This window comes from Silene latifolia, chromosome 10 (assembly GCF_048544455.1).
Source record: "Silene latifolia isolate original U9 population chromosome 10, ASM4854445v1, whole genome shotgun sequence".
Lineage (NCBI taxonomy): Eukaryota > Viridiplantae > Streptophyta > Magnoliopsida > Caryophyllales > Caryophyllaceae > Silene > Silene latifolia.
In genome coordinates this window covers 25,463,917-25,473,982 of record NC_133535.1, presented here as the reverse complement: position 1 = coordinate 25,473,982, position 10,066 = coordinate 25,463,917, and the positions used below count along the sequence as shown (strand labels likewise).

The 10,066-nt window shown below is 35.4% G+C and overlaps 1 protein-coding gene across 1 annotated transcript; it reads left to right on the top strand.

Moving 5' to 3' along the window:
* Positions 1–432: 432 nt before the first annotated feature.
* LOC141605381 (3-hydroxyisobutyryl-CoA hydrolase 1) lies at positions 433–9,689 on the top strand. Its single transcript, XM_074424106.1, has 14 exons — positions 433–631; positions 1,734–1,814; positions 2,039–2,107; positions 2,929–2,992; positions 3,372–3,451; positions 3,573–3,656; positions 5,612–5,696; positions 6,419–6,504; positions 6,810–6,931; positions 7,078–7,138; positions 7,653–7,751; positions 8,826–8,927; positions 9,008–9,049; positions 9,337–9,689. Exons 1-14 carry the CDS (start codon positions 611–613, stop codon positions 9,472–9,474), a joined length of 1,134 nt encoding a protein of 377 aa, XP_074280207.1. The 5' UTR covers positions 433–610; the 3' UTR covers positions 9,475–9,689.
* Positions 9,690–10,066: the final 377 nt, after the last annotated feature.

Genomic DNA, 10,066 nt, shown 5'->3' with positions numbered 1-10,066 from the left:
AATAAACTTCCCTATTTCCTTTTCCGTCTATTCACAATAACTTTCCTATTTCCTTTTTTGGTAAGTGTTTGCGTGGTCCAAATTTAATTGTATGGTGGGGTAGTGTATTTGTGTGGTCCAAATTTAATTATATGGTGGGGTAGTGTGTTTCCTTAATATTTGTGCCAAAATGAAATGGGAGGTTTATTGTGAATATGAGGGAGTATTAAATTTAAGATGAGTAAAGTTTGAAATGAAATTTGAACTTAATGAAGTTGAATCGAATCAATCGAATCGAATGGAATGAGTGAAATTTGAATCTGAATCGAATGAATTGAATGAATCGAATCAATAGAAATTGAAATGAAATGAAATGGTGAAAATAAGTCAGAAAGAATAGGGCCGTGCATTTTAACCGATTCCTGGCAACCACTGTTAAGTACCCATGTGATTAAAAGAATAGCAAACCAAGTGGAAAATTTGGGTGATGATCTTAATGATCACGCATGTGATAATTACTTATCCCAGATAAGAAGAAATACTCGATCATCTGACTTTAGAAACCTTATTTCAAATCTTATTATCAGAACTTCCCAATACAATTGTTAGCAATACAATCTCCACTGCTAAAATGGCGTCTGAAACATCTCAGGTGATTTTTTCAACTGTTTCATAAAACAACTACTTTTCATTTGGGTTTGATTAATTAGATTAGATGATGGTGATAATCATAATTGGGTATTATTGCTTTTATCTTTACTTTGTTGTTTCCAATAATGGGTTATTGTTTGTAGATGATTCTTTGATCAATTTTGACCCTTCTGCTGATTTTATATTTTGATGTACGAAATATTATGGGTTGTTCTAAAGGTGAGAAATTCATGATTATTTCGTATCGTAATATTAAATCATTGAATCACTGATTGGGCGCGTCAGCTTAAGCTATTGGTTGAGATGGTATCGGATTTTAAGCGGTTTCCATTAGCATCTGTACTAGAGGAAATCAGGAAAAGTATGTAAAACCTGGAGAATGCTTGGGGACATGGGGAAAATGTAGTATCACAAGTGTGAGATGAAGGTGAAGAATGTAGCAAAAGTTAGGTAATATGAGCTAGTATGTGAGAATATGCGCAAAATTTAGTAATACTAGGTTGGGATTAATGGCAAAGTTAGCAGGTAAATTCTTAGCAAATTCCTGATCATCATTGATCGACTTTGCATTTTATTTTATTTTTGGTATTAGCACTATCAATGAAGTAGATGGTTACAGTCAGTTCACACTTACTGTCAGCTGGTTACATGCATTCTAATGCGCAATTGAAGTCTGATCAGAAGATTATTGGTGAATCACTCTACCCACTTTGTAGTTCTTCTAAATACTATTGAGTGAGTGACTGAGAAATGAGAAATGATGCTCAATTTATCATGTCGAAACTTGGGTTTTGTTTTCCTTTCTAAGGGATCTCCGTCTTAGTTGCTTTATGTTCAGTTGCAGAGGTGTATGGCAGATATTCTAGAGCGAGTCGTTGGATGATTTATATGCATATAATTTTTGGTGTTTCTCGATTATAAGTACTCCATCTGTTTCATCATTTCTTCCCATTTTTCAAAATTCCCTTTACATAATTTTGAAAACTGGGAATAACATGGTAAAAGGAGGTTAGTACTTAGTAATATGCAATATATAGGCATCCATTATACCCTTTTTCCAAAATCCTTTCACCTTTAATGATCTTTTCTCTTTTGCTTTATAGGTTTTGATTCATGAAAAACAGTGTGTACGAACAATTGTTCTGAACCGACCAAAGCAATTGAATGCACTCTCGTCTTATATGGTATGCACCTGATTTTGCTAGCACTCAGTTTGTTTCCTCCCGTTTTGATGGATTGGTATTGTAGGTCAACGGAATAATGATTTATACTCATAGCTTATGTACACTTTTTGCACCTAAATTAAGAGGAGTGACTTTTAAATTGCGCAGTATGCGTATTAGGCAAATAAATGGAGAATGGAAGATCTATTTTGCTACATCTTGTAACTCAAGTGTGGATTTTACAGGTTTGTCGTCTATTGGACCTTTTCCTAGAGTATGAAGAGGATCCTGGAGTGAAAATGATTTTACTCAAGGTATTCCTAACACAACATTCTGAAAAGTGTGCTTTGAAAATGATTCTGTGGTGGTTTCAATGTTGAAATTCCTTAATGTGAGGTTCTGTCACACCCCCTTTTCCCGGCTGTCAAATAAAGAATATTCATGTGTATGGTATACTTTTTGACTTGTCTCAGTTCATAGCTTATTTTTCGACAGCTGAAGTTGTATACTGTATTACTGTGTTCATTGTTGGCAAAAGAAGTTGTGGTTCTAGCTGTTAACTTGTATTGTTTTGTTTTTTTTTTTGACAGCAAACTTGTATTGTTACGTACTGGTTTCTGAGAGATAGCAATTATGACTTAATGTCAATACAGGTTATTTTAGGAATTGGTTTGCATAGACGTCTGAAAAACAGTTTTTAAACATGAATATTTGATGTCAGGATTATTTGTCTCAGTCAGTGTTATATCACTCTGGAGGGGTCAATGGTAATTATGCATCTATATCTTGGTGGTGGCACTAGGCACTGGCATTATACCTTGGTGTAGCTTATTAAGTTCACTTCATGAACAATTGTATCTTCGATTAGAGATAGAACAACTTACCCTTTTCTAATTCGTAAATGTTTCACTTTTTCTTTTGCTTGTCAAAACACGAAATCGACGTCAACCCCCAACACCCTTCTAGGCATCTCATAATCAGTTGACGTTGCCAAAAGTCATTCTTCTAACATTAAGCACACATCGGGTTGTGGTTGGGTTGTATTCAGTTTCTTCATGTCCAAACTCTAATTGAAAATTCGTGTTTAATATGTTCGTACTTCTTGTGTTGGTTTTTCTTTTATTTTCCTTATCAGGGAAGTGGAAGAGCATTTTGTGCTGGAGGTGATGTCGCTGCAGTGGTTAATGATATCAGTAAAGGTAGTTCTTTCAATTAGGCCTTGTTTTTATTTAAGGTTGTGCAATAAATCCATTGTATTGGCATCTTTACTCCAAGAAATTGGTTTTCCGCTGCGCCCGAGAGACCAAGACATTGTGGATATCTAGATATCCAAGTATCATGATAGAAATGTGGTGTGCTATTTTGTCCAGGGCCTATCCTATGCATCTGAAATCGAAAATATCAAATATTTTGACGACCTTCTATTTTGTCATTCTACCCTTTTTATTTTTTTTTTCATTCATCCGAGAGAGTTTGGATTGTAGACCTTAATTTCAAAATTGTCTGAATATTTTGGTTTACTCACTCCTCTTTGTATGTATTTTGAAGTAAGATAAAGTGTATTTCTTATGGAATCAGGTGATTGGAGATCTGGTGCAAACTACTTCCGGAAAGAGTTTACCTTGAATTATGTCATTGCCACATACAGAAAACCCCAGGTAATACGCTTTTATCTAGTCTCATATTCGAACCAAAACAAAACGGACTTTTTTCCCCAAATTGATTAAACTGTTAATCAATCTTCAAACCTTCACTCTTGTGTGCAACTACTGTGTGAAGGTTTCAATTCTTAATGGGATTGTCATGGGAGGTGGAGCTGGGGCATCAATTCATGGAAGATTTCGTGTTGTGACTGAGAATACGGTATATCTTGAACCTTTAATGCGTGTATTTATTTTTGTCATTATTCTATTGCACTATAACTTCCAATAAGGAAAGCTGTTAGCAACCAGTGAACTGTCTTTTTATTACTCATCTTTGAGAAGAAGTGCTATACATGTATGGAACTATAGATGTTCACCTCGATAATTGTATCTTAACATAAGGTAGGATGTGAGGTGCTTCCCAGACCTTTATTGATTCTCGCTTTAAACCTTTCTCTATGTAAGTCAAGATTTGTCACCAATGCTAATGGCTTGTTGGTTGGGAACTCGTAGCAGAATTCTGTTTCATCATAAGTACATTATTGTTTGACTTCAGGGGAAAAAAGGTACTGTATTTGCTAGAAATCAGTATCTTTAATTGTTGTACGGAGTAGTTATTATGAATTGGAAAATTTTGAGCTTGTTTGCTTATCGGTAAGAGTGTATATAAGGCGCTTGAGCTGTGAAAGTTTGCAAGCAAGTTTTTGTATTATAAGCTGAACTTTGATGCTGCTGAGGTAAAAAATGGTGGTATAAATTTTCAAAATCAAACGGAACTTTGAAAACGGAGTAACTGACGTGAGATTACTGTTCATTTTGGAGGGTGTTCATTTTGCCATTTTGGAAGGGTCTGACTCCTGCTGGCTTTTCCTGGTTCATATATATCAGTAGTCAGTACACAACTGATCATTGACCCCCTTGATTCAATGGTTGTGTGGCACATAATCGAACTTGGGGTCAAGGATTGAAAGTGTGTTCTCTCTACTTTTTTGCTCCATGATCCACCACTTGAAGGATTTAACAAAAATTTCAAATTTGTTTTTTTTTTTCTGTTGGTGCAAAAATAAAACTTCCAAGTCAAGAAAAAAATCATACTGGCAGAAACCATTATGGCTTATCATCAATTTATGATCTAGAAAGGTCTTTTTCGGATGCAACGAGTAAACTGTCTCTGTTGGAATTTTGGCAGCGGAATGTAGTGGATACGATATTCTCAACATGGATGATTTTAGTTATATGTTGAATGTGCATGATTACATGATATGATATATTGAGGGAGACGATATTGGTGGTGAGACCATGGTTGGAGCCATGGCTACACACACGAACTTGATACAAGCATGGCTATTTATAGCCATTGTATGTCAATGATTTTTGCTCTACTAGTTTCTAGATTTTTCCATCTTACTTACACTAGCTAGATTATTCTAGGAAGTCATATGTGTAGTATTACATAGATTTTTCTAGATTATTCTTTATGTTTCAACAGTCTCACTTCGCAGGATCAGTTATGCGGTGTTGAGAGATCTAATCTTAAATGTCATCTTTTCATTCTGTATGCCATTCTTTCTTCCTGGTTTATCTTACAATTTTCTTGTAGATGTTTTCCAATTTTTTTTTGTAATGTGATTATGATGAAGAAGTCTATTCTGCACCTCATTTAGTTTTTGGTGGACATTCCATGACCCACTGAAAGATGTGAAAAGTTTCTTCTGACTGTTGTTTATCTTGTTGATAGATAGAGTACTTCTAGACCGCTTTTTATTTATTCAGTTATAGAAAAAGGAGGACAACAGTTCCCCAATGTAAGAACTATTTTTGGTGATATCAAGTAGTAGTAGGCTAATAGCAGAACATTCTTAACGGGTGTTTATCATCTTAATTATATGTCCATAGAGCTGTTTCTTGCTTTTTCGTAAGTTATTGGAGGCGTTTAACTTTTTAAGCGGTTTTTGCTGATTATCAAGTTCCTAAAGCTCGGTGAATTCCTTGTCCTTGAAAGCTTTCGTAACTTTTTCATTATTCCCTTTCTATATAAAAAATACTCCTAAATGGAATTTCTGTTTATCAACTCCTATTGCTTTACATTGTATGTTTGTATATTTAGCCACTCATATTGCTTTAAATTCTGTATATCTTTGTTCCGCTATAGCTCTCTAAATGGATTTTCAACAGGTTTTTGCAATGCCTGAAACAGCTCTAGGACTCTTTCCAGATGTTGGCGCGTCCTATTTCTTATCAAGATTGCCAGGATTCTTCGGTATGCCTCTCTTACACAAGTATTCCACAATGTCAAGGATGTTCTACGTTCAGAAATGAGACTATGAGAGTGGAGAAAATATTTCTTTGATTGTAAAATAAAGGCTATTTAGATTTTACACAACTTGCGTAGTTGTCTCCTCAAAAACGATTTTACACAACTTGCAAGTTTTTTTTAGTAGTTTTTGGTTCCGTTACGTTTGAAAGCATTAGAATTAGAATTAGTGTAGCGATGAGTTAGGAGTAAGAGTTGAATAAAGCTATTTTTCTGCTTAATACTTCCTCCATTCAACTCCACTCTACCACTATGCTTTTCACATTTGTCAACGCGTGTTTTATGCGGTAAATATCGTTAGCTACGTGTTTGCAAAAATTATAAAAGTTAGATATTTTAAATGTACTCGTAAAGACGAATCAAACAAGATCCCACATGAATATATTTTCACTTATATATTGAGAAAAAATTGAAATTGAATGCTCACTTGTGAATAGTGTACAAAATAGAAAGTGGTAGAGTGGAGTTGAATGGAGGATGTATTAGGATAAACACCACATAGTATCCTAATCCCATCCTTTAAGACCCGGTTAAGTTGGTTCCTATTTTTAGGATCTCAGATAACCATAGACTTGGCAGGTGTCATCTGAAACTGCAATTCTTTTCTCCTGTCTAGACTTTTGGAAGAAATATGGTGATATTGCTTTCTCTCTGTGATTTTATCTTAGGAGAATATGTTGGTCTCACTGGAACTAGGTTGGATGGTCCTGAAATGCTTGCATGCGGTCTTGCAACTCATTATGTTCCATCTACGGTACAATCTGACCTTGTTTGTATTTTGTTCGCTTTCTATTTATTTGCCTTGTAAACTGTAAAGGATGAAGGCACATGTTGATGATAATCATGCCTTTCTAACCTCCCCTCCCCAAGGCAATGGAGAAGGGATATCATGTTATTTGGACATTTTGTAAAAAAATTGGTAGTTATTTGGACTGGGTTTGGCAGCATATCATGTTAACCTTGAGACGAATACATTCTGGACCTGCTTAAAAATCTAGGGCCGTGTCTTCGTTCCTGAATTCAAATTTAATTCTATAATGTAAAGTATGTACTTTACAGAAATTGCCGTCACTGGAACAAGAACTTTACGAGGCAAACTCTTCTGATCCGATATATATTGCAAAAGTCATCGAGAAATATGCGGAGGAACCTTTTGTAAAGGAAAAGAGTGCTTATTGTGAGTAAGTGTCATCATTGTTACAATCATTAATTTGACTACTATAATCGAAAGTGAACAAGGTTAAGGTTTACAATATGCTAGATCACTAGATGCCCTTGCATTACATCATTATTAGCTATTCTCAATGTAGACTTGTCTTTTTTACAGGTTGCGTATCATTGACAAGTGTTTCTCCTGTAAGACAGTTGAAGAAATTTTATCTGCTGTTGTAAGTTGTTACAAAAAGTTCTTCCATCATACGGAGCATATTTTTACACATGAAATTTTGTCGCATTTCTTGTACGTTATTATAATGTTTTTTCTGGGATCACATTAGGCAGTCTCCCATTGGAGCCAAGGACTCCTTATTCTTTGGTTTTGAATTATGATGAAATTAGGCAAAGTGGTTCACTAAGGTAGCCGCACTAATTATTACTCCCTCCATTCAAGTGAATTGGATACGTTTGATTAAAATATACCTCACATATATTCAAAAAGCTTATGGAATTCATTTGAATGGAGGAAGTATTATGAAGTAACAGTTATTTGACGCAAATCACAACACAATTTTCATTTTGACTTGTTGGAAATCTTTTTGCATTAACACAAATGGTAAGGGCTGCGCTCGACCCCTACTTATCCCGCTATTTGTGGTATCCCTTGAGGTGCTAGGATAATGGTTATGTTTTTATTAGGCACTCTTTTCAATGGTCATTCATCATGGAAACTCTGATCTTTTGTAGGAAAGTGAAGCTGGGAAGAGAACCGATGGATGGATAGTTGCTGCACTACAATCACTAAAGAAGGCATCTCCAACAAGTTTGAAAATTTCCCTTGAATCGGTATGGATAGCTTGCTTTTAGTAATTATCATCTACCTGCTAAGAATTATATATATGGGTTTTGGTGGAAAGATTAGTTCTAGGCTATGTTAACTTTGACTTTCTCACGTCTAGGGCCATATTTGTGTCCAACGCGACACTCAAGGATATGGTTATGGAATCCTTGCTAACACTTCTCCTACCGGTGATAAAAAGGGAAGCTTGCATGACATTTATAAAGGAAGATATTGGTGTCTAAAGCATACGATATGATTTTTGATGATTTTAAGTCTAGTGTCTCAAACATCTTTCCATTCACTTTATAAAAACTAAATATTTCATATTTTTATTCTCTAATTTGAACTCTCTAGCTGAAGTCTGAGTAAAATGGGTTATATGTAACCTTTTGTTGTGATTTGATCAAAATAAGCGAGATTGTGACCTTGATCTACTTTTGGTGATAGTCTGATAGATGAGAAAGGCCTAGGAAGTTTATTAAGAATGGATAAATCATAGACGTAAAGTATGCTGAAACTAAGCTGGAATAAAAAAGTGAGGGGTAATGTAGAGGAAGGATAAACAGATTGGGGTAAGTTTATAAATCACCGATAAGAAATTGCTCCCCTCCTACATACTGCCAACCATCGGGGAAGAAAACAAGTAATCTATATTATTTTGTTATGAGACTTTTTTTACCTTTTAAGGTAAAAAGAACTACAGTTATGATCTCTAGAAAAACGTGGCAGCGATGAATCCTGCCTATCCTGGTAGTATGCTCCTTCTATCATTCTATGCTATATCGCCTAAAAAATATAATGGGGAATCCTACTTCCAATCTGCAATTAGATGATGTGCTGGTGCTTTATACAGGAAAACTAAGCATAGGCCTCAATAGTAAATTAGTGAACTTCCAGAGAATCGATATTGCTAATTACTTGTGAGTACTAAACATATCGTCAACTGTAGAGTTGTGCATAGAAGTATGAGACCAAGCGCTAATATCTGAAATTTTAGTTATCCTTATTAAAAGAGGATTGAGTTTCCATTTCTTAAAACTTACAGCAATATCTTGGCTTTTTGGTAACTATCGATACAGATAAGACAAGGAAGGCTTCAAGGGATTGGGAAGTGCCTCAGACGTGAATATAGAATGGTTTGCCAAGTTATGCGAGGACAAGTCAGCAAAGATTTTTTCGAGGTTTTTTCGTGATTAATTTGTTTAGGGTGTTTGAGGCATGCGCTTTGTGTCTGACTCTAACATTCTAGCATTGATTGCAGGGTTGCCGGGCAATATTGATCGACAAAGACAAGAATCCTAAGGTAGTTTTTGCGTTCTTCTATCTCCATTAGCCTGTATTCTTACACTCCTAGACCTACTAAAAACTGACTTTACAGTCACCCCCGATCCGGCCCTGCACAATCCTTTTTTGGTCATGAATCCCTAAATCGTAAATACAATCCATTCTAATTCGGCTTGAAAACCCAACCTATTGGACAATAGTCATTCACAATTTTTCCCGGCTAAACTAAACGATATTCAACTCCTTATACTCTAGTGCCAAGTTAAACCCACATTGATATTTGACTCTTATGTTTCCGTGTTCAAGTGGGAGCCTCCCAGACTGGATTTGGTGACCGATGAAATGGTGAAGCGTTACTTCCACGGAGTAAATGATGAAGGATGGACAGATCTCCAGTTTCCTATGAGATCAATTCTGCCGGCAGCAGCCATGGCTAAGCTTTAGCCTTTTGGTGAGATTATGTTTGAAACACTTCTGAAGTGAACTCGATCTTACATATGTACGAGTATAAAGAGTTAGAAGCTAGATTTAAATCACCCTCCGAGGAAACGAGAACGTTTAATGACTACTCGTTCCAACGATGGGCCAAAGAATTTAATCGAACATTGGAAAAAAGAATTTATCAGGTATTTGACTACATTCTTGAATACGCAGCCAAATTATAGCATTGATCGAATCCATTCCAATTCATTACAAGAGACCTAGCTTAACACTTGCTAACCTGTTCATATGCACTGATAAATATGTTGAACAATACTTAACATTATACAAATTCAAGAAAATTATTGTTTACCTTTGATTAAAATACTTCTCAAAAGACGTAGGGAATATTAGACATTGTACAAGTGGGATATTATTCAATATATTAGACATTACATTGTCCAAATTCAATATTTAGACTATACAAATTCAAGAAAATCGATATAAGAGAATAGTTTTTTTTGAACTGCAACAGGAGTCGGCCATGAGCTTGACAAAAATGGTTTGACAGACTGCAAATGGGTAACATTATCCGAGTTGATAGGATCATAAACAT

Coding starts and splice junctions, on each gene's coding strand:
- LOC141605381 (XM_074424106.1), top strand. CDS start 611: ATGGCGTCTGAAACATCTCAG. Junction 1,815..2,038: donor ATGCACTCTCGTCTTATATG/GTATGCACCTGA, acceptor TGGATTTTACAG/GTTTGTCGTCTATTGGACCT. Junction 2,108..2,928: donor TGAAAATGATTTTACTCAAG/GTATTCCTAACA, acceptor TTTCCTTATCAG/GGAAGTGGAAGAGCATTTTG.